The 24,761-nt window shown below is 36.6% G+C and overlaps 2 protein-coding genes across 3 annotated transcripts; both read right to left on the bottom strand.

Moving 5' to 3' along the window:
- On the bottom strand, positions 1-4,590 carry brf2 (BRF2 RNA polymerase III transcription initiation factor subunit). Its single transcript, XM_042765378.1, has 6 exons — positions 4,429-4,590; positions 4,151-4,306; positions 3,997-4,056; positions 2,350-2,671; positions 2,092-2,269; positions 1-752 (listed from the first exon to the last, which is right to left on the bottom strand). The coding sequence occupies exons 2-6, from the start codon at positions 4,296-4,298 to the stop codon at positions 138-140; spliced, it is 1,323 nt and encodes a 440-aa protein (XP_042621312.1). The 5' UTR covers positions 4,299-4,306; positions 4,429-4,590; the 3' UTR covers positions 1-137.
- Positions 4,591-5,517: 927 nt separating this feature from the next.
- Positions 5,518-21,440, bottom strand: rab11fip1b (RAB11 family interacting protein 1 (class I) b). Of its 2 annotated transcripts, XM_042765375.1 has the most exons (6): positions 20,865-21,440; positions 14,023-14,450; positions 10,986-12,834; positions 8,154-9,368; positions 6,530-6,641; positions 5,518-6,391 (listed from the first exon to the last, which is right to left on the bottom strand). In XM_042765375.1, exons 1-6 carry the CDS (start codon positions 21,212-21,214, stop codon positions 6,185-6,187), a joined length of 4,161 nt encoding a protein of 1,386 aa, XP_042621309.1. In that variant the 5' UTR covers positions 21,215-21,440; the 3' UTR covers positions 5,518-6,184. The 2 variants fall into 2 exon arrangements, with proteins under 2 accessions (XP_042621309.1, XP_042621311.1); XM_042765377.1 differs by lacking the exon at positions 8,154-9,368 and having other exon boundaries at positions 20,865-21,435.
- Positions 21,441-24,761: the final 3,321 nt, after the last annotated feature.

The following is a 24,761-nucleotide window of genomic DNA, read 5'->3' on the forward strand; positions in this document are numbered from 1 at the left end:
CAGTTCAAGCAAAACACTTTTTATTAACAATGAACAGAACTAATCCATGAAAACCATTAAATAAAATCAATGTAACGAAAAACTGACTGTATCAGGAAATCAGCAGTAATTGATTATATGTAAACAAAAGCACAAAATTATGCCATTTTTTTTAGCTCCTTCTGAACCTTTAGATACATTTCAATTTCATCCTGAGAGCGAATGTATGACTCAATTTCACTGTCTGATATCTCTTCATCTCCGGTCACTTCCAGCTGCGGAGCGTCAACCCTCTGCCGCTTGCGATTCTTCACACAGGGGGGTAAAAACAAGTGCCTTTTACTCCAGTGGTCTGGTGGCAGTTGACAATCCGTGGCTTGTTTATCAGCAGGATTCTCACACCCGGCCTGATCAGGATCCATGAGCTCAGGTGTCGTTGAAGAATGTGATTCGGAGCGGTTTGAATCTGATAGCTCATTGTCACACTCTGTTGTTTGTGCAGTTTGGGACTCATTTTGCAGCTGTTGTTCGTAGTTTCTAACGGCCCTCAAGAGCAAAGCTCTGTGGTTCTTCAGGATGTCATCCACCAGCGGGACCACAGTGTTGGGCTCCACCGTGCCGCCCCTCAGCCACGGCAGCTCTCGGCCCAGTTTACACAGCACGTCCCGCAGCTCTTTCAGCCGCTTCACGACCGAATCTCTGCTCCTGTGCCATGACTGTTCAGGCGCTTTTCCGATCTTGCAGAACTTAACGAAGGTGTATTTCATGCGGACCTGAAAAAGATGATGCATTCCATAATACAGGGTACATTTAATGTCAATTGATTTAAAAAAAAAAAAACAAGCATCATGTGATACTGGTTTTATTCTGCGGTGGACAACTGTGAACACACTATGGTAAAATGTCCTATATTTTATCTCCAATGGCTTACTGTCAAGGAGTATATACAAGACCCATCAACTATATGGTTGGCAATATTTGAATGATTTTAATTCAAAAAGATATTACAATTCAAGGTTGAAGAAAACAAAATCTGGTCAAGAAAATAACATTAGGTTAGCCAGACAAAGCCTGCCACTGAAATTAAGTCAAAATGGTGAAATTGTCAGCTATGTTACCTGTCAATCCATACAATCAATACGTAACATATTTGGCAAACATTTTCCCTTACAATATCAAAATAATGTGTATTCATTAAGCTTGGCAAATAGCAGATAAGGTACACTGACAAAATAAAATAATAATAAAAAAAAGAAACCAGAAGTTGTTTTAATGAGAAAGCACATTGCTTTTACACTTTTTTTCCTGTTGTGAAATTAAAAATGACTCTTAAATAAATGTTTCTGGTTTGTGTAAAATAAAATGTTCACTTTCTATTTGTCATGACACTCGTGTCTTATTTTTTGTCAGCTGTACATGATTAAAAACAATTAGCAGTGTAAAGGAAGCTATAGGTTAATCAGATGCAAGAATGTACACACCAAAACTATTTATGCAAAAAAGAATTGCAGACAGTGCAAATATTGTTTTCAGTTATGCTGTTTTTGATGGAATTATTGTAAATTTGATAGAACAACTCAACTCAATACTTGTTTGATACTTTTAACATCTGACAATTATTGTTCAAAGTTTGGTGTCAGTAAGATATTTTAATGTTTTTGAAAGAAGTCTCTTCTGCTCACCAAAGGATGCATATATTTGATCAAAATTACAGCAAACACAGTAATATTGTGAAATATTATTACAATTCAAGATAACTGTTTTTTGAATATCTTTAAAAATTTAATTTATTCCTGTGATGCAAAGCTGAATTTTCAGCATCATTACTCCAGTCTTCCATGTCACATGTTCCATCAGAAATCATTCTAATGATTATTGGCTGCTCAAGAAACATTTATTATCATTATCAATATTGAAAGCAGTTGTGCAGTCTATTCTATGATCAGAAAGCTCAAAAGAACAGCATTTATTAAAAAAATAAAATAAAATAAAAAAAACTAACTTTTGCAAACTGCAAAATTGCAGATTTCATTATCTTTGACCAGAAACCTCTCACTTTCAGTGTTAATCACTGAAGTGACATTTATTAGAATATCAGGCTAGGTCTCTCACCGTAGGATTTAGTGACTGCCAGGCCAAATACACTGCTGCAAAGAGGAGGGGCAAAGGCTGACGGCCCGTCACTATCCAGGCATCAGCGGCTAGTTCAATCAAAGCAGACGTCCTGTCCACCAGCCGTTGGGGGGGTTCAGCAAACACCTCTTCCACCTGTTGAGGACCCAGCTTGAAACTACAAAAACACCGCAAGTGAACAATCTGATTTTTACATCAACTAAAATATTGTGCAAGTCATAAAAGCGTTAGACATACTCATAGCAGAAGCTTTCCAGCATGTCCATGATGCCAATAGTGCTGATCTCAATGTTCAGAGCCTTTGTAAACTCCCGATAAACAGTGCCCAGTGTCGCATTGTCCACCCCTAACAGGTAACCAATGGTTCCCATGGCAACAGGCCAGTTGCATTGGCGACAGACAGAGAGTACGCAACAGCCTCCCAAGATCTCTTTCTTGGTTAAGGTCACAAAGATGAAGTTCGGGTGGTTGTAAGCACGCTCAAAGAGACTTACTACTGCCGACTCCATGTCACTGGATAATCGGAGGATACGGCACAGCGCGCGGACCCGAGAAAAGCCTGGAGAGAGAGAGGAAAATTTTAATCTGACAATTTTTTTTGGTCATTTTCATTATTTAAATAAAGCTGAAATAAAATCAAATATAAAAACTGTCTGGATTTCAACTTTTCTAATTTTATTTACTGTGTGCGTTTAAAGGAATAGTTTCATCCTAAAAAAGAAAATTAGCTGAAAATGTATGTGACCTCAGGCCATCCAAGATTTAGAGGAGTTTGAGAAATTTAGCATTGCATCACTTCCTCACCAATGGATCCTCTGCAGTGAATGGGTGCCGTCAGAATGAAAATACAAGTCAGAATTCATCATTAACATGTTTTTAACTTCAAACTATTGCTTCAGACTAAAATACAGTCCTCAACCTATAATATTGCTTTCTCTATTGAAAAAGTTATATCACCTGAATTAGGAGAGAAATATGCACATGCAAAGTTGCAAGTAAAAACGGTTCAAAACACGTCTAAACAAATATGTTGTGGTGGATATGATGTGAGAGGACAACAGAAGATGGACTTTTTCACTGGAGGAAGCATCATTATGGATTATGGACTGAAGTGATGGTTTAAAATTTAAACATCTTAATTAGTTTGTTTCTTACAAAAAAGCAGTTTTCCATTTCACAAGACATTAATTGATGGACTGGTGTGGTGTGGATCACTTGTGGATTATTGTGATGTTTTTATCAGCTGTTTGGACGCTTTAGATCCTGACTGCACCCATTCACTGCAGAGGATCCACTGGTGAGTGAGTGATGGAATGCATCATTTCTCCAAATCTGTTCAGATGAAGAAACAAATTCATCTGCATCTTGGATGGCCTGAGGGTGAATACATTTAAAGCTAAATTTATTTTTTCGGGTGAACTATTCCATTAACCTCAATTAGAACTAACATTATTTCAGCTAACAAATAATAGGCAGCTAACTTGTAATACAATTACCAAGACTAAAACTGAAATTAAATTTAATCTAAAAGGAAATACTGAAAAGTGTGTATATATATATATATATATATGTATATATATATATATATATATATATATATATATATATATATATATATATAATTACAAATTACAGAAGTACATAAACTTAAAACTCACACTAAAAATGAAACTAAACCTTAAAAATATAAAAATCAAAGGCTAATTCAAAATATTGATAATATAATAGTACATAAATAACACACCAATAGCACTGTGACATACACTAGAATACCTGAAAGAGACGTTTTCATAACAAAAATCCACTCGCTGGACCTCACCGCAAGCTTCAAACATTTTAAGAACTGTTGACTAGTTTTTTAATATTATCAGCTGTTGATCTTACCAGCAATCAGATTTCTGCATGGTTTCTTTAACACCTCTGTGGAAGCATGATAGGGCACAGCTGGACAAAACAAAAGAAACAGATGTCAAACCAACAGTTTTCAAGCAGACTGAATTAAGATCAGTTTAAAGAGAAGTGTCCCGTGCTTGGCTACCTCTGCCCTGGGTCTCATCGCTCACTGTGGTGGTCAGATGTCCCTCAGAGACCACCGACCCACAGTCCACACACACCCACTGCCTCTGAGAGTACAGATCATCCTCCACCACATTAGATGAGCCACACTCGGGACAGCTGCTCGGCATACCTGCAACTACAGGCCACCATCAGACTCTCAATATGCAATATGGAATTAATGAAAGAGAGGATCACACTGTTGAGCAAGTGTCAACACAAACAGACAGTGTATAGTACTAAAATATCTGGGGATCTTACAGTTGGCAGTTGCTCCTCAAATGGTCGGTGGAATATTACTATGATAGGCAATCAAAACGCGTTGTTTCCGTTCCGCACAGACGGCTGAAACGGCTTCTCTCATCTCTTCTTGCGACATGTGTACGTTTGTTTTTAACGCCGCCGCCGCCGCGCTTCCTGATGACGTTTTTGGTCCGGGCGGAAACGTGACCATCAGTAAAAGTTCCATAACAATATGTTCCTAGTACGGTGAATAAATGAAAACAGAAATGTCCAATATGTGCCGTCATTAATTATTAATTGTCAAATCAAGTGACTATAACAAAGTTAATGATGCAAACATATTCAAATATGAGACACATTCAAAATTTCCTGTAAAGCAGCTCTAAAAGACAACAGTGTTGGTGAATCGGATTAGGTTCAATAACTTTAAAATTCATCAATTATAAAACAAGTTCAATTCAGCTGGAAATAGCTCTACAGAAGACAGCCGTGTCGTTATTCAGCACGAGTCGGCTCAGTGTAGATTCGAATTCAGTTCGATGTTGCAAAATTCTCGAATTAGATTCAGCTGTAGGCTCTAGAAGGCGGCAGATAGCGTAATACAGATGTCTTATGACAATATTCTTTTCTTGAAATTTCTGACTTAATGTTTATAAATATTTTTGTAGTTGGAAATATTTTATCGTTCGTTAAAGACAAGTTCCCACGTGAACCTGTGTCTGCAAAAATTAGTTTTATAAAATAACGGAGATAAACAACACAATAAAACTGTGTATATTAGTGGAAACTACAGTTACCATGGTATCTTCCACCCCTGAAATATCATAAGACTAGTTATTGTGTATAACCAAAAACAATTAATATGGGGTCTCCTTCGAACCGTGTAGCTTGCACACATGTAATCCTTTCATTATGTATGACAGTGGAGGCTATGACAATGCTATAATTTTTCAAGCCTTCCTTAATCCCACAAGGACAGAAGCTTGTAAACATTATCAGGAGTACTGAGAAGACCGCCTGCATACATAGCATCTCTGACATTCCCTCAATGCTTTTTTAAATAATAATCCTTAACTTGTATTCTTAAAAATGCACACAGACACAATGTTGTGACGCTGCCCTTTGCAGAGCCACACCTGTGACATTCTTTATTTCAAAAGCAGAGAATAATAAAGCTTTCAGCTTACATGACAAAAGGCATAACATACAAATGATCACATATTCATTATTTATAGATGAACTGATTCTTTAAAAGTGCTTTATTGAAAAGGAAAATATGTGTTAATACAAAGATCTGTCTACAAAATATACAGCTTTGTAATTCATATAAAACCTTTTTTAAGAATATATGTAGTGCTATTTTGTTCACTTATATAACACGTGTGTTGCGTCCATTGAACACTTTTACCAAAACATTGAATACATGATATTAGAGTATACTGAATAGATGATATATGATATATATAACTCTAATCAAAGAATATTAGCAATTCAAATAGAAAAAATGGATAGTAAAAACCTTTGGAGAAAATACTTAACATATGATTTATTTCAACATGTACATGTGCCAAACAACAAACATTCATGTCATCACCATTTAGTCCGAGACGTCAGGTATACACCCTGATCTTCAGCACATTAGTGTGTGTGCGCAGTTATAGCTACTGGCTTTAGTGAAAGCTTCTGTGATTTACCCACAACCTTGTACTGTTGTTCACCCCATATTTGTGATTGCAGTGCACATTAAATACAAAACCGTCTGCTACAAAATTACTCAAACTGACTTATTCATCGAGCTCAAGGACATTAAGATGTTGGGGTTATCCTCCATGACACGCACCAGAAGATTGTCTATATAAAGTTCCAGTTCCCCAATCTTAGCATCTTTCTGAGAAAGCTGCTGCTTCTGCTTTTCCAACAAGTTAATGAGTTCTTCATGGGTTAGCTGGGAGTAAGGTCCCGTCCCTTTAGCCTGTGGGGCCTGAAAGATACAGTTGAACACAAAAAGCATGCTTAAAAGTCAGCTGAGAGGAATAACATCTTAAAGAGCCATATGTTGATTCAAAACATAGTAAATGGCTACACAATAGTAGAAGAGAGAAAAAAAAGCTCACGCTACCTTCATCTTGACTTGTAGGTCATCTGTAATTTTAGCAGATCTGGAAGCGTCCTGGGTCTCTCTGAGGTCTGATTGCTTGTCAGTGGTGCTCAGGGGTTTCACTGCATGGGACCTGAAAAGAGAAAGAGCTGTATAAGACTTACAGGCAGATCTGAGATTGCAGAGGTGGAATACAAAGCGTTCATTTGCAGAACTCTGCCAGAAGACATCATTTTGATATAATCCTTTGTTAGAAAAAAAAGAGAGAAAGAGAGAGAGAGAGAGAGAGAGAGAGAGAGAGAGAGAGAGAGAGAGAGAGAGAGAAAGGGTGACGAATACATCCTGCCCTAAATTTTTGGACTTCAAAGAGCACTGGAGAACATTGGAGGGAACTGTTAAATGTGAAAATGTATGCCTTTATTTTCAAAGATGAAAGTGTTCATATCTGTGGTTTTCAATTATCTGTTTTAGAATTAATGGAAAAATACAAAGTTCACACTGGGAAATTAAACACCCCATCCATATGATCTGAAACTCTAAAAAAAGACAAAGTTTAAACCTTTGCAAACCATGTTCTTCAGAAAGATCAGATATGTGGAAAGTCCCAACGATGAGTAATCTAGGGTCCAGAGTGTAATACAACGTAAACGGATATGAACGTAGTGTTACATGAATAACCACAACATGAACTGGTGGTCACAAGTTGTGGCATAACAACCACTTTAACTTATACCTCCCTACCTTTTTGTGAAATAATCATTGTATTTGGCTAAAACAAATGACAATTTTAAAACAAAGCAAAACGTTTTGTGGGTAATCAATCTCATAAGCAGTAAGTAATAATTAAGCAGCGGTGTCCAATTCTTTCTGCAGAGTTTACCTCCAAACCTAATTAAAACACCTAACCAGATAATTAAGGTGTCCAATATTGATAGAAACGTCCAGGCCTGTGGTTCCCAAAAGCAATTAGATTGCACTGACCATTGGTACCAGTGGTTTCTACAATTAACTTTATCCTACAATGCTTTTGAGAAACGGTGTGTAGGGGCAAGTTTAAGCCAAACTCTGCAGGACAGTAACCTTCCAGGAGCAGGATTGAACACCACTGAGGTTGTAGAACTAGATGAACATCATGTCGTGTAATTAATATTCATGAGCAAAGTTTAATAAAATTTTCCTACTTTTCAGATCATTCTTACACTACTGTCCACTGAAAATGAGTGATTCAAAATGACAAGATCAGCTGGAACACTTCACAGTTATTCTAACAGGAACCTACAGGCAACATCTGCTACTTCGCTACCACAGATGAATGAGTTCAAAATATGCACAGTACTACATAGTGGGCTCTTCTGTCTCAACATTTCACCTTCCATGTCCGAAGTATACTTTGGCTTTAGAATACTACAGAAACACTGAGAGACACTTCCATGCCTTTATTATTTAAGCTGTGGATACAGGTCATGGATTCGCTTTTCAGCAGAATTGGTAAAAAGTTTGAGTAATAGATTCTTCAACGAGGATTACTTAAAACTTTACAACCTTTTGAAATTTCAAGGACTACCACTGGATAGCTAACAGCAACCTACCGTCAACTTCTGCAACTACATTTAAGGGTCTGTAGAAGTTCAATGCATGGCCTCACCTGCAGGGTTTGAAGGCAGGATCACCTGTTCTCTCACTTTCACTCCCATTTTTCTGAACATCAATAGGTGACACTCTGACAGGCGAGAGAGGCCGGTGCCCTGACCCATGACTTGCTTCCATTCTTAGAGGAGTGAGAACTTGACTGGAGGTTGAAGATGAGTTCACCAGGGATTCGGTAAAACAAGAAGTTGACTTGCTACTATTAATAGTTAATGACTTGTCTTGATCTTGTATGTTGGGTTGACTGGTTGAGTTCAAAGCAGCTTCTGGTTGCTGGCCGGATGCTGATTTGGCAGGAGGCAATGGGGCCCGACTCTTCTTTTTGAAAACACCACTCTCAAACAAGACATTTTCAGTATTCTTGGGATCATTCACATTGCAGAGAACCTTTACAAGGACTGGATCAGACCTTGAAGGTACATCTTCTCGAAGAGAGTCTAGTTTAGTCTTTGCTGGTAAATCTATCGAAGAAAGGTCATCAGAGTACACAGGCTCTGGTTTGGTAGAAGGCTCTTCAGATGCAAGAAGATCATCAAGCTTGTCAGTCGACTCAATGCAAGAGTTTGAGGCAGCACTGGTTTCATGTCCAGTCAAATGGACATTACTAATTGTTAGGTTGTTGGGTTCAGTTTCAGATGCAGATGTCTTGCAACATTTTGACTGTAAAAAAGGCTTTGGAGCTGGACCCTTGTTGTGTTTAGTTGTTTTGACCTCAGTAAATATAAAAGGGTTGGTTTCTGGTCTGTTACTGGGATGAACCTGCCTAAGATTTGATAAACTGGTGTTCCCAGAATTGACTGCATCAGAGATCCTAGACTCATCTTGCAAAACTGGGCTCACTTTATTAGTCTGGTCTTTTTCCTGGAATCTAGTAGTTCTCTGTCCTCCGGTATGAAGAGGTGTGGTAGATTGGTCTGCATGTCCGTTGTGCACTTCTTGCTTTAGACAGAAAAGCTGTGCACTTCTTCCTCTAGACAGAAAAGCTTGTGTGGCTTCAGGAATTGCTGGTGCTCTGGGAGGGATGTCTGTTTTTCCCATCTGCGTCTTGTTCAGGGGAGGCATTGGTGCACGTCGTTTTTTATCTGACCTTTCTGCAGTGTCTCCGAGATGGACAACTTTCTCAGTGTTTCCACTGTCAACATCAGAGTCATCTAAGAATGGATTGGTGTTTGGCATAGATGCTTGCGAAAAGAAGATTCCAGAAACAGAAGAACTGAAGAAGCAGGATAATGAAAGGGAACATTAAACTCAATCAAACACATCTGCTAAATATCGAAATACATTGGCAAGCAAGTTAAAGCCAGTTTGCTTCGGTCAACAACCATGATAACCACTGAAAGTGCACTTTTAAGTCATTAAAATTGACCCCATTTACTCTCATAAAAGATGCTCCTGTGTTATTGAACAAATGTTATCATTATCCATAAACTTTTTAAAGAGATAGTTAACATCAAAATTTCAATTTTTTCATCTTTTACTCATCTTTATGTCATTCCAAGCTGTCTGGAATAAGTTGATGGATAGTTATTACATTTGAGCAATAAAGATTTATGAGAGAAATTCGCAAAAAACTTCCTAACTGCAGCCTTGAAGAGATAACTGGTTTAGATTTAAAGAGCTACCCACAAATCATGCTATTTGCTCTCCAGTCTCCTACACATTCCAGAACTGTTTCATGAAGCCATCAATTGCACGTGTCAGAGAAAAGGAACTGCCTGATCAGCTGTTTTCCAGGGAAACAGATTTCTCCAGTTTCCTCTGGGTGAGAGCTCAATCGAGTGCCACACAAGCGCTAACACAATGAGGGTTAGAGACCTTAGAAATAACTGTCAGCATTAATGCATAATGCTCAGCAGAAATAAACAGATAAAACCATGGTAAGAAAGACTTTATTCATATTTGGTTATTTCATTTGGTTAAGAGTTACTCAGTTTAGTCGGCATGATAATCATCTTTAGAAAATATGATGAGAAAAACAAGTATCCTTACTCTGAGTCCTTGAAAAAGTTTCAAAAGAACTGCATTTTATGCCAGATGCTTTTTTGGACTTGTACAGACACGCACTCATACCAACACACACACAGTCTACTGCATATTTCATTATAGTGCCAAATGCTCTTACATAATGGTGTTAATCATGAAAGTGTTGTGTTATGGGCACTACCGCACTGAAACAGAGTTAGTCTAAGCATGCTACAGAAACACTGAGACACTTCCATGCCTTTAATATTCAAGCTGTGATCATGAGGCATGGATTTGCCTTCCAGCAAAGTTGGTAAAAAGCAGACGTTTGGAGAATGATTTGAAACAGCTCTGAGAAATGATGAAAGTATGAGTTACAGAATGAAGAACATTGAGAGTTCTTAAGAGTTGCAAAGAGGTTTAGTCAGCCGAATGTCTGTCAAGCCACAAACTTCATGAAAAAGGAGTGTTTCCTTTTGGTACTGAGTGGTACACTGAAGCTAAATGCATTCAAATGACTGGTTGCTTGTTTATATATAGAAATTTATTTTTGAAAAGTGGCCCACAGTGACATCCCAATCGTCCAAAATCTGCCCCACGTAGCCCTGCTGTATATTAAATATCAAAGATGTTCTGAGTGGCTGATTTTAACACCTCACACAGCATTTGGCTTTCATTGAGAACAGATAAAGTTTAAGTTGCCATGTTGTGTTTTTGGGCCTAATTCATGTAACACACGCAGTTTTTCATTCTTAGACAACAGCTAGCTTCACTAACAATTTACATTAAAAAAGTGTTTATGTTTTATGAATAAGGCCAAATGGATTTTAAAAACACAAACTTCTGAGCTTTCAGGAAAGAGACTGACCTTGGCTTGACTGCAGAGACTTTGGTGGACTGACTGAGGGCTTCAGGTTGAGAAACGGTGGGATTGGTGGAGCTCTCATCGAATGAGAGCAGGTCTTCAAAGGGATTGGCAGATGGGATGTAGGCTGATTTAGTCTCGTCAGGTGCTTTTTTACTCGTATTCAGTCGAGCACTCCTGGGTTTCACCTGAGGCCGCTGTTCTTTCTCTTCCTTCTGTCTCTCCATTTCTACTTTATCTTGCCTGATTCTCTCCTGGTCTGCTTTCTCTTTCAGCTTCCTCTTCTCCTCCTCTTCCTCAGCCTTTTTGCGTGCCTGTTCCTCTCTCATCCTTTCTTCCATTTTCTTGTTCTCAAGCTCCAACTTCTCTTTTTCCAAACGTAACCTTTCTTGTTCTTTTCTTTCTTTCTGCTCAGACAGTCTTCTCTCTTCTTCCTCTATCCTTTTCCTCTTTTCCTCTGCTTCCACCTTTTCTTTTTCCTTTTGTAGTCTTTCCTCTTCTTCAGCGCGTTGTCTTTCCATCTCGATCATTCTTGTCTCTTCTTTTCGCAACTTTTCATTCTCAAGTCTCGTTCTCTCCTCTTCCTCCATTCTCCTCCGTTTATTTTCTTCCTTCCTAGCCTTTTCCTCTTCCTCCATTCTATTCCTTTTCTCCTCTTTGATCCTCTCCTCCTCAGCTTTCCTTCTTTCCTCTTCCTGTTTGTTCTTTATTCTGATCATTTCCTCCTGCTGAATCCTTTTTCTTTCTCTATCCTCTGCCTCAATTCTTCTCCTTTCCTCTTCCTGTTTCTCTAGCTTCCTCTTCTCTTCTTCTCTCTCCATCTGCTTCCTCTCCTCTTCCCTCGCTATCCTCTTTCTTTCCTCCTCTCTCTCAATCCTTTTCCTCTCCTCTTCCTCTGTTTCCAACCGTTTCCTCTCCTCTTCCCTCGCTATCCTCTTTCTTTCCTCCTCTCTTTCAATCAGTTTCCGTTCCTCTTCCTTTTCTATCCTCTTTCTTTCTTCTTCTCTCTCAATCCTTTTCCTCTCCTCTTCCTCTCTTTCCAATCGTTTTCTCTCCTCTTCCTTCTCCAATTTCCTTTTTTCCTCAATCCATTTCCTCTCCTCTTCCCTTTCTATCCTCTTTCTTTCCTCCTCTCTCTCCATCTGTTTCCTCTCCTCTTCCCTCGCTATCCTCTTTCTTTCTTCTTCTCTCTCAATCCTTTTCTTCTCCTCTTCCTCTCTTTCCAACCGTTTCCTCTCCTCTTCCTTCTCCAATCTCTTTTTTTCCTCAATCTGTTTCCTCTCCTCTTCCCTTTCTATCCTCTTTCTTTCCTCCTCTTTTTCAATCAGTTTCCGTTCCTCTTCCTTCTCTATCCTCTTTCTTTCTTCCTCTCTCTCAATCCTTTTCCTCTCCTCTTCTGCTCTTTCTAACCGTTTCCTTTCCTCTTCCCTCTCCAGTCTCATTTTTTCCTCAATCTGTTTCCTTTCCTCTTCCCGTCTCCGTTCCTCCTCTAGTCTTTTCCTGACTTCCTCTTCCTGTTTCCTCTGTTCCTCTTGTCTTCTTCGCATCTCTTCCACAGCATTCTCTTGAGTTTGTAGGTCAGAGGTTTTAAGAGAGTCCACTGAGGTGCTGGAGGTTTTCCTGTCATGACCTCTGCGCAGGTCCTCCATGGATCCGTGGCCTGAGCTGTTCAGGCTGAAGGTGGAACCAGCCCTGGATCCTCTGCTCTCTGGTTCTTCTGTGTAGACGTGACCGCCGTTGATGCACACGTTGCTCTGCACCATGCCCAGTCCAGGAGAGCCGGTGCCCTGGGAAACCTTGCTATCAGAGCTTTCGGTCCGCTTGTGTTTCAGAAATTTAAATTTCTTTTTACCTTTGAAGATAAAAAAAGAGAGGAAATTACAATAATACTACACTATTGAAATTTTGCACCACTTTATCAGTTTTGGCAGATCCTACCTTCTGCTAATTGTGTTTTTAATTATGTAGGGATGCACAATATATCGGTACTATAGTGATTATCTGTATACATTATACTGGAGATTTGTGTCGTTTTTTAGCAATTTGTAAGTCGGTATAGGATATTTAATTAAGTTCATTTTCCATGTTTTTACTTACAGTATAGAATACCTTCATCATCATCTAATGCTAACTTAAAATCAGTGTTATTTTAGTATCACTGAGATACTATTAGGTTTTAAATTAGTTTATTTTATTTTATTTTAAAGTTTTAGCAATTTTGTAATTTAGTAATTGAGTTTTTGTCATTTATATATTTTTTTATGTCTACATAGTTTTTATTTATTTATTTTTTTTATTTCAGTTCAGTTATTTCAGCCATCAAGTTAAACTATCCAAAAATTAGAAATATTGCCTTGGCAACTGGCCTTTTATATTTTCTATATATAAAAATAATTTATATTTTATTTCAGGTAAAGTTTGTTTTATTTTAAACAATGATTTTTTTTTAATGGTTTAAGTTTACTATAATAACCCTGTTTAAAATGAATCTTTGAAAACACAAATAATTTAATAACATTGTTATATATAATATTACAATTTAGCTCAAAATAAATATCCATTTCTCATATTATACTTTATAATGTTGTGATGCTAAAATTCACTTTAAATATTAATTTTAAGTATTAGTGCTTCATTTTTAATTATTAAAAATTAAATATTTATCAGTTATCAGCCATAACATGAAAATAAATTCTCAGCTTACTAGGACCGGCCTTTTATTTTTTAATTCTGGTGCATCTCAAATGTCGTGGGCAAAATGTTTGTGTTTTAAATTTTAAATAAATGATTCCAACTTCAGCCAAATCATACTAAACCAGTATAATTAATATCAGAAGATTTCAATATTTACATTGCATTTAGCAGATGCAAGGGATTTGCATATATTTATTATCTCATGATTTCTCTGGTGATCAAACCCAGGACTTTGGCATCGCTAGCATCATAGTGTATTGATTGACCTACAGGAACAATATGGTAGCCAGCATATCAGCTATCCCTAATACTGAAAATATTACAGCAATAAATAGTGTTGTGATACCTTCAGGAGACTCTACATTTAGGCCAGACGATCTGCTCAGACTGATGGCTGAGTCTTTTTCAGGCAGGGTGGTGAGCGTGGACATGGATTGGGAAATGTTACGGTGCAAACCCGGCTTGGGTTTGAAAAGAGATTTGAGTTTATTCTTCTTTTTGACTCCAGGTGTGGAGTCAGGTTCTTCTTCTCCCTCGCTGTCAGTCAGTACCTGGCTGACTGAAGGCACAATGGCAGAAGCAGAATCCGACATCCCATCTTTCTTTTTCCCTTTCAGCTTATCTTTAAGCTTCCCAAGCCGTGAACGTGACTTGTCCTGCCCGGAGAGGTCGTACATGCTGGCCGTCATGTTGTTCTTCATAAACTGAATGTCTAGTAACACCTCACCCCTGTCTTTATCAGCCTTCCCCGTCTTGTCCATCAATTTGAACCATCTGTATGAAAGCAAATAGCACAGGATGTTTAGTTTCAAGCATTTTGCGTTTCCCTTAAGCACCTCCCTCATCAAAGAAAAGAAAGCTAGAGGCAAAACCGAGATAAAAGATTTGAGATTATGTTGTGACATGTAGTTACACTTTGCAAAATTTGTCAGAACTGCAAAAATGACAAGGTTGTTGTGCACTCAAAGCTAAGGGATCCCAAAGTCCAAGTAAATAGTTTCACGGGATTGTTGACATTCCTCAACGGCTATAAACCAGAACAGCACATTATGGTTCAATGACTGAGACACGGTCTTATCATAACTCAGGGACACTAGTGTAGAACAACGACTTCATGTTCTAAAACAAACATCCACTGTCTGGGGAAAAAAAAAAGTCTTTAATGACTGAGCGAAAAACCCACATTTCCCCTTTAGAAATCGATAAAATAGGTCTTGAAATCTTAAAGGGCCAAATACAACTTGCAGCCTTCAGCAAGCTGTTTCTTAGCTACAGAGAGAGATGTATCGTGTTGTTTTCCAGCTAAATGTTGTAGGAAATGAATGTCTGAGCTGGCGGGCTAACATGCCTTTAAGGAACAACAAACTTAGATCCATGAAAAACGGAAGAGGAATAAGATGAGGACACAAGGGTGCGGTAACTGCATGCAGGACTCATTTCATGGAAACTTATGTTTGCAGTAGCGTTTGGCAGTGAGAATGGAGTGGGTGGCTTAGAAAGGCAATTTTGAGAATGCCACAATACTGACACTCGGGGCAGAAAACACACATTGGCAGATTAGGGTCAGGTTTGAGAGTAAAAAATGGAAATTCACTAAAACCTAATAAAAGTCAAACTTGTTTCCAAATCAGCTTTAAGAATTGCAGGGGGAAAAAAACTAATAAAATATGACAGTGCCTGACATTATGGCTTGGAGATAAAAAAAAAAAAAAAAAAAAAAAAAAAAAATTAAAACTAAATTCTTAGTCTGTGTAAACAGTTTCATGTGATTGTAGACATTACTCAAAGGCTACAAACCAGAACACCCTGCAATTCAATGACCAAGAGACAGTCTCGTCTCAAGGACACTACAGAAGAACAACAACTTCAGGGTCTAAAACAAACATCTACTGTGTAGAAGCACAAAAGTCTTGAATGAGTACCAGGAGAAATTAAAATCCTGAAACTCAAAAATAGGGAAAAAGCTTTATAAAATGTGAGGCATAGCAAAAAAATATTAGAGAGATATATTTGAGTATCATAAAGGCTGAGATATAATTGTCTTGATTCCTTCTGAAGCTTTACATCTCAGAACGTATAAAATCTCAAAACAGTAACTATTAACTGTCTTGTTTCTCAACCAGTCCCTTCAACAGCAGCTGCTACTTTAGTGTTTGGACACTAGACACAGTGAGTAATGCAGTGCTAATGCTACAGAGAAAATGACATGATGGGCGTGTGTTTAAATGACTTTGTGGCTAACTGCTAAATAATACAGCAATGAGTCTAAAGCTAAATATAGCAACACACCCTGAGACAATTAGCGCATGATTCCTGCTGCCCGCCTACATCTCAATAACATTTAGCACCATTACAAAGCACATATCTACGTCAGAGAATAACAAATTAGTTGAGATAAACAATACAGCAAAAAGAAACTAAATTTTGTTTGTCATATTTATTTTCTCTGAAATGGCTTAAAAAACTTTTTTTTATTTCAGAGAGAGATCATAACATAGACCGTTAATGATGCTAAGCAGAAGTGAAACAAGAAGCAAAAAAAGACCTACAGTACATCAATCAAATCTTGTTCTGCACTAAATGAACACAAAGAACCTAATGGTTTTTATGCACCAACATAAAATATATAAACTATAAACACCAAAAATACTTTACAAAATCTGCAAAATGCATATGTAAACATATAAAAACTTAATTATTTGATCTAAATAACAAGGGAATCATGAACAACTATCACAAAAAAAAAAAAAAACTATATGTGGAACGTCTTTTACAGTATGTGAAATATCTTATTCAGCTTATTAAATAAAAAATAACATGCATTTTGTACGATACCTCTTATTTTGGTAAAATAATTAAATGTTTTGCAGTTACTGCAAAGTGCATGTAAAACTTTGATCACAACTATATATATAGTAGCCAAAAGAATAATATTGATTATTCTGTAAATATTTTATCACCATGCTTTGAATGTGTTGCTTTACCCCATTCAAACAATCTACAGTTCGACATGGTAGAGTTTTTAGACTTTACTATCTATTAGTCTGAATAACTGCAATCAGGCTGTAAAACAGAAGTGGTTAAAGGGCTGGTAACCAGAAAGTTCCCTGAATCAAATCCTGGAAGGATTGAACCATAAGCGATCACAATTATGCCCTTCAACACTAAAAGCTGTTAAACCACATTTTTTTAATGCTAATTACACAATGACGAGAGAAATGGCTCTGCACATACGGTAGGTGCTCATTTGACATGACATGTTCGGACAACACCTCAAACCCATAGAAATGCACTGATGCAAACAAGCAGCTTCTGCTGTGATGTCATTCAGAAGTTGCATTGCAGTTCTGGTCAGAGGAGGGAAGTTGCAACAGGGTGTTGCCTGGTTTGAGATGTTAAGCTATTATCTACAAAATATTACCCTAACATGAAAATCAGCTATTTTTTTTATTATTATTAAAAAGTCTGCTTAAATGCCTCTATTTATTGACCATTCACTGCATGAAGGGAAAAATGACTTTCATGCCCTATTTTGTACCCTATTTGTAGAAAGTGTTGGGTAAGATAAAAAAGACTTTAATAAGCAAAGTTCTTGACAAACTCATCTGTTTCACCCTCAAAGACCCTCAACAACAACTGTGCCCTGACGGGAAGTGAAGGCAGCATCAGATGAATCAGCACTGGATGTTTCATTGTTCCAATGTGTCTCTCAGCAGCTTGACTTCCTGCATGTGCTGGTGCACTGATAAGTGTGTTATGTGACAGGACTGTTTTATCACATGCAGCAGCGCAGGAACCTTTCCTAAGCTCAACCATATAGAGTTTCAATTCACTTGCTATAAGATATTCAACAAAATACGTACGAAACTTAGATAATTGGACACATTTCTATCATGTGACATAACAACATGGGATTTTATTGACACTTCCAACTGCCAAAACGTTACTTTTGTTAACATGTAGGATTCAGTATCCAAGTTCGGAGGTCGGCGCAGACAGGTGACATGCTCCCATTCTGCCTCGACTCAGGAAAGAGCTCCTGATAATGTGTCCGCACATGAGGTCACGCTCAATCAAACTCTTCTGTATTAGCATTAGGCGTTTAGCATATTTTAGGCACATCCTCTGAAGCATCCTCTGTATGTGTGACTGAGAGAGAGAAAGTGTTTTCTCCACTTTGAAGTCTTGAGCAGTTGACAAGCCTTGACTGTATGCCACGCTAAGAGAAATTGAGTTATCAGGCAACGCATGTCACGTACGTCAAAGCCTGAGAGAGAACTGGGGCACAAACAAAACAATCAGATGCCAGAAAAGGGATGTTAGATATTTAACCTTCTCCAAAATACTGTTTTGTTTAAATAACTGCATAATATAACAGAGGAAATTTGAGTGTAAGAACTAAAGTGCACAAAGGGGTATGAGTTAAATGCCAAAATCTAATATTGAGGGATGTAAAAATGCATACCCTATACTGTTCAAAAGTTTGGGATCTGTAAGATTTTTTATGTCTTTGAAAAGAGTCTCTTATGTTTAACAAGGCTGCATTTATTTGATCCAAAATATGCTAATTAAAAAAAAAAAAAAAAAAAAAAAAAAATTAATTATTTTATATAAACATATATATATATGTATATATACATACATATATACATACATATATACATACACATATACATACATATATATATATATACACATATACATACATATATATATATATATATATACACATATACATACATATATATATATATATATATATATATATATATATATATATATAATTTAAAATAACTTATTTGATCAAAAATACAGTAAAAAGAGCAATTTTTATATATCATTTTATATATTATTACAATTTAAAATAAATGTTTTCTATTTAAATATTTTAAAATAGAATTTATTCCTCTGATGGCAAAGCTTAATTACTCCATCAGTGTCACATGATCCTTCAGAAATCATTCTGAACTGCTGATTTACTGCTCAAGAAACATTTCTTTTTGTCAAAGTTGAAAACTGAATAGAGAAAGAACAGCATTTATTTGAAATAGATTTTTTTTATAATATCAAAAATGTCTTAACTTTCATTTTTGATCAAGTTAATGCACTTTTGCTTTATAAAAGTATTAATTTCTTTCAAAAAAAAAAAAAAACACTGTGACCCTGAATTTTTGAACTTCACTAAGCAACAATGTAACACGAAATATTGTTAATTACAAAACTTTATTTTTAGATAAATTACAATTTCAATCAGTTACAGTAAAAGAAAAAACAGGGACTAGTTCTGGGAACAATAGAAATTAGAAAATACTGATATGAAGATCAGTGAAATTGATGGCAATGAGAAGAACAGGAAGTAATTATAGTCTTCAGATTCATCTAGGCAAAAAGAATGAATCAGCTCCATGGAAATTAAAACAATATTCTGAGTTATTATATTATGAGTAGAAGCTATGCTTAATCGATGTGGCATAATGTTGACTGATGACCACAAAAAAAAAAAACCCACACTAATATGGGTTACCCTTAAGCTACAATAAAAGTGAATGGTGGTAACCAAATTAAAATACTGAAAATACTCACTTTCAAGCATTAAAATTATCTACTTAAAAATGACCATTTAAACAGCACTGCACCTCAAATAATAAATGTGTTAAGAGTAGAACTCAAAGCTTCACACTTCTGCTTTTAAATCCTCCAAATATTGGCCCCTTCACATTCACTTGTATTATAAGAGCCTCGTCATAATTCGTTTTTTTTTTTAATTAAAGAAAAGAAAGAACAAGTGGAAAGGGAAAGCTCAACTCACACTGAACCTGGAATATTCAAATGACCAAGCTGCCCCTAACATAAAAAGAGTGACATCAAATTAAAGTGATGTTTTCTAGCCATCACACCCTGCTGATGTCAACCACAAGACTGTCAATCTTACACACACCCCCCGAGAGATCAGACTTCAAAATCACCATCAGAACTGCAGATCGCTTTACAAGAAACACTAAGGTCCAGTTTCATATGAGAGTCGGCTTACTTGGAGAGACCTGAGTGAGTTTCCGGTTCCTCTGACCTTGAGGAACAGCAGCACCACACGATTACAGGACTTGATATGACTGACTTAGCATAATAAGCTCTATCACTTGACAACAGGAAATGTCTCAGTCAGACATAAAAAAAAACCCAGGAGCCGAGCTCTCTAGTGGCCTAGTTAATTAGAAAACAGCTTTCATTCTGACTCAACCGTCAGTTAAACTTATAGAGCAAAATAATTATTCAGCAGAAGGTCAGACAAGCGCTGGCTGCCTTTGTGCATGAGACCGAATTAGATCTTGAAATGAAAATGACCAGACAGGTTCTAATCAAAAGCTTTGAGCATTTACAAGCAAACAACGGAAGTCATTCAGAGAGCAGGTGAAGAAACACAAGCTCTTTAAATCCAAGGTCAGAATGCTGTGATGGATTTATGTGATACTTTGTAAATTGCAGTCAAAAAAAACTTTGCTTACTGTGACTGATGTTACAATGATGTCTGGAGCTAAACTAATTTATTCATGAAGTCTGTGCATAATGTAGACCGTGTGGTCCTGGATTACAGTGAGATGGAATAACCACCCGATCCAGTCAAACAGATTTGCACTGACCTTTAACAAACATTCCAAAGGAATGCTAATGGAATTTCATTAAAATAAGATGGAAATAAACCGGTCCAAGTGATTATTATTATTATTATTATTATTTTATCATATTACATTTGCCTCTACATTCCATTAGGAATCTGATCCATAAGAAAACATCTTCTGTAAAAACTCGATACTGATTCATTTGTGGAGGCCTGTGACGTCTCTGGTTGAGGGAAAAAAATACCACCCTGGTCCTTTCGGTCTACCATGAACAAGTCCAAGAACATTCGAAGCTCAGTTCATTATTTCCAGATAAGGAAGTTTTGGTGCCATCTTTCAGCACAGAAGTATTCTTGCAGAAGTGTCCAAACACTTATAAGAAGCTGAGAAAGTCGGATGCACTTGAGAAGGGCCTTTATGTTTTGCCAAACATTATATGTATGTATATATGTATGTATGTATATGCAGATGAATACATTAAACATGAGGCTAAAATTTGTGTGTGTGTGTGTGTGTGTGTGTATGTATGTATGTATGTATAATGTTTATATAATATACAATTTTCACTCACTCTGTTTTATTACGGGATTTATTGTCTTGGAGTTCCAGGAGGTTGATGGTCGCCTGTCCGAGCATTTTATCGGGTCCCATCAGAGCCCGGTGCATCACACACACCTGTAGGGTGCAGCGCTCCGCGTTACCGGGGTGAAAGAGCGGCAGGTCGAACGCGGCCTCCTCTTTCCACACCGGCGCAACGCATTTCTCCGCCACCGAGGTGGAGAACTTATCCTTGGCCACCTGCATGATGGCGTACGCGTCGTTGGTGCCATTCTTCCCTTTGATCCGCAAGCCCCTCGCCTGGAGCACCGTTACCTGGACGCTGGTGGGGAACCACTGCTGGCTCTGCTCTGCCAGAGACATTTCTGTGAAAACCCAACCCGTTTCAGTTGGGACTGAAAAGACAACAGGACGCGCGAGCTGTCCTGCCCTGCGAGAAGTTTCAATGTGTCAAAAGTCCGTTAATGTATCGCTGGAAAAGTTTCACCTTATCCAGTGAAGCAACAAGTGAGCGTCACTGCACGCCACGCCAACAGTCACCACTGCAAGCGAGCATGGGCGTGGCCTGCTGTAACGCAACGACCAGAGCTGAAGATTAACGCAATGCCGGGAAACTATCTTTGCATAACACACACACACACACTTGCATATATAACATTGTATTGACATAAGGCCTAAATACTAAAAACTCACACACTGAGTGCATAGTGACATTTGTATTTTTTTTTTTATAATAATTATTATTTTTATTATAGCAATTCGATGATGCTCCTTTCAGTTTTGACAATTTAATAGAGATGTGTAGCCTAATTGAAATGTTCCATGACTAAATTTAGACATTAGAGAACTGTAGAGCTCTAAAAAAGTGATCACACATTTGTCTTTTTATTGCAAGAGTTTTAAATCTAAAAAAAATAAATAAAGACTGTGATGGCATTTCTGCAAATAACACAGTCGTCACGCTGATATATAAAGCAAACTAACAGGAATAAGGAATTTAAGACACTTGAAACAAACACTGTCACACATTTTATGAAAAAATATGTATAATGACTTAAAATAGAGGCCGATTAGACAAAAACAAAAGTATGCTTGTGAGAATCATACTAGCTACTGTCTTCTATAGAGCTGCTTTACAGCTGAAATTTAAGTCATTTAATGAATTAACACCTGTTTATACTGCTTTGAAGTGCAATAGAAATAAATTTGACTTTTCATAATTCATAATTGTAAATTAATCTTCTTTTTTTTTTCCACAGTTAGGTAAAGACACCAGGTATTAAAACAAAGTCACCATCATTCATTAATAATGAATCTCCATTGTCATTTAGGGTTTTAATAATAAATATGACGTGAACAAACACCATGTTCCTTCATGAAGATAATGTGTGTTGGTATTGTTCCTGAAACCTGTCATTCAGGGCCTTCATAGTTCTGCATGGGGAGTGGAAGTCAACAGGGCACGTCCCTTTAACAACTCTATCACTGTATTCCTTTACATAATACAATTAGGTCAGACTGCAGGCTACTCAGGTGAATTGCTATTCATGCCACAGCAGTAAAATAAAAAAGACATCTACATTATGTTATGGAATACTTTTTTTTTTGTACGTGTTATAGCTGTGGGATGCATTCCAGTGATTTCATCTTTTTCACAACGATGAAACTTCAACTGAAAGCATAATTTCATCATGCAACTACAGCTCAAAGTCATAAACTTAAGGTATTCAATTATTGCAATGCAATAGTGAAACATGAGAAAATATTGCCCTCTAGAGAGGACCACGAACACATGCAATAAAGAAATAATACTGCCAAATATCTCAATTCTGTTATTATTTATTCACCCTCATGTCATTATGCAGAAGATATTTTGAAGAATGTTGGTAACAAAAATGGTTTCAGGTCCCACTGACTTCCATATGGACAAAAAATACTAGGAAAGTCAATAGGAACCAACACTGTTTAGTTACCAACATTCTTTAAAATATCTTCATTTGTGTTCCATAGAAGAAAGAAAGTTGCATGCCGTTTTGGAATGAATTGATGTGTAAATGATTTTTGGGTGGACTGTCACTTTAAATTTCAGTGTGTTCTCACACAAAGCTATCAGAAGATTTCGGGACTGTTTTTTTATGCTTTTATGTTCACCATCCACTTTCATTGATTAGAGAGATCATTTCTGCTTTTGTATTGCATAGAGTAAAATTTTTACGTGAAATATATGTTTGCAACTATCGTAAAAGTTTTGGAGCAATTGCATTTTTATGAGCATCATTAAAAAACATGACCATGAAATATACTTGCTATTTTAGTTATAACATAAAAAAAATGTGATACTTGAAATAAAATAAACATTAACTGAAATAAAATTCAGCTAGTTTGCAAGGCAAGTTTCCCATTTTAATTTTGTTTAACTTTGTGTACTAATATAACTAAAACTGAAATTTAATAAAAAACTATGTAGACATATATAGAATACAGAAAATACAAAAACGTTACAAAAATACACAATAAAATGACTAAATAAATCAAAAAATTAGAATGGAAAATATTTAAATAAAAACTCAAAATTCAAAATATTACACACACACACAAAAAAAACTTCAATATAGCTCAAAGATAGTAAAATAAAACTGCTGAAAACATACTTAATAATGAACATACTAAAACATGGCACTGAGTTCAAGTGTTCAGGGGTAAGTGGAGGCCATTGGCTGTCTGGTGTGTACAGCTCCTCATCCACACAGAAATGTCCTCACTCCATGAGACTAAAAGCACAGTCCCTGCAGGTATAGCACTCCACGTGTTTGTAGCGTCCCTCTCTGACCTTCACCACCTGAGTTCTGCATCAGGAGACACAGATAACCAAACATGTATGTGTCTTTATGCATTTTAGACATGAATCACCCTCAAACACACTATAAAATAAGACAAGATATCAAAACACTGTCCTTTTTCTTTCTTGAGACAATTCAATATTCACTCAATAAAATGTTATGAAATTATATATATAAACTCCCCCTGAGACAAGATTCAAACAGCAATGTGAGTTCAACAGGAATGGGACAAAATGGCATGGGCTATGCTTGGAAGAAATTAATTATTTTATTCAGCAAGGATGTATTAAACTGATTAAAAGTGACGGTAAAAACATTTATAATGTTACATAAGATTTTGATTTCAAATACATGCCATTCTTTGTGTCCTGAATTTTTTTTTATCAAGATTTCCACAAAGACATTAATATTAAATATCAATATAAAACTTAAAAATATTAAATAACTGTAACATTCATAAAAGTAAGAAATGCTTCTTGAGCACCAGATCAGCACATTCCATATTCAGCATAATCAGGTGACACTGAAGACTAAAGTAATGATGCTGAAAATACAGCTTAAACATCACAGGAATAAATGACATTTTATCATACCATTTAGAAAAATACTATGTGAACCGCTATAAACTTTGGATTTTTTATTTTTTTTTTAATAGTATGCCTATAAAGTGAACTATGCAGAAAATAGTACATTAGCATTCCAAACATGGTATTAGTATTACTTTTTCTTGGCAGTCTATGATTCACATGCCGTTGTTTGGATACAATCAGATGCAGAGTTATGTCCTGTGGTGGACCACTGCCACCAATAAACAGGGTTATTTTTGTTAACTAAAACTAAAGCCATAAAATAAACAATTCAAACTGAAATAATATAACTTTTTTTAGCTAGTTTTTTAAGGTTAAAACTGGTTTAAAAAAATACCCTTTTTACTGGACCACAAGATGGCAGCAAAGCCTTCAAAAGACTTAAACATTAGGTTTTGTCTATTTTATGGTATTAAACTAAATGTATAAACTTGAATTCAAGCCAAACATCAGTAAAATGTAAAATTACTACTTGCATGTTCC

This window comes from Cyprinus carpio, chromosome A10, assembly GCF_018340385.1.
Source record: "Cyprinus carpio isolate SPL01 chromosome A10, ASM1834038v1, whole genome shotgun sequence".
Classification (NCBI taxonomy): domain Eukaryota; kingdom Metazoa; phylum Chordata; class Actinopteri; order Cypriniformes; family Cyprinidae; genus Cyprinus; species Cyprinus carpio.

What these genes read in the sequence shown, in the direction of transcription:
- brf2 (XM_042765378.1), bottom strand. Translation starts at nt 4,298, where the DNA reads ATGCCGAGCAGCTGTCCCGAGTGTGGCTCATCTAATGTGGTGGAGGAT. An exon ending in CGATGAGACCCAGGGCAGAG is followed by an intron (nt 4,057 to 4,150) that starts GTAGCCAAGCAC and finishes TGTTTTGTCCAG; the next exon opens with CTGTGCCCTATCATGCTTCC. An exon ending in GGCAGTCACTAAATCCTACG is followed by an intron (nt 753 to 2,091) that starts GTGAGAGACCTA and finishes CATCTTTTTCAG; the next exon opens with GTCCGCATGAAATACACCTT.
- rab11fip1b (XM_042765375.1), bottom strand. Translation starts at nt 21,214, where the DNA reads ATGTCTCTGGCAGAGCAGAGCCAGCAGTGGTTCCCCACCAGCGTCCAG. An exon ending in AAATGTAGAGTCTCCTGAAG is followed by an intron (nt 12,835 to 14,022) that starts GTATCACAACAC and finishes TTATCTTCAAAG; the next exon opens with GTAAAAAGAAATTTAAATTT. An exon ending in ACCTACAAGTCAAGATGAAG is followed by an intron (nt 6,392 to 6,529) that starts GTAGCGTGAGCT and finishes TGTATCTTTCAG; the next exon opens with GCCCCACAGGCTAAAGGGAC.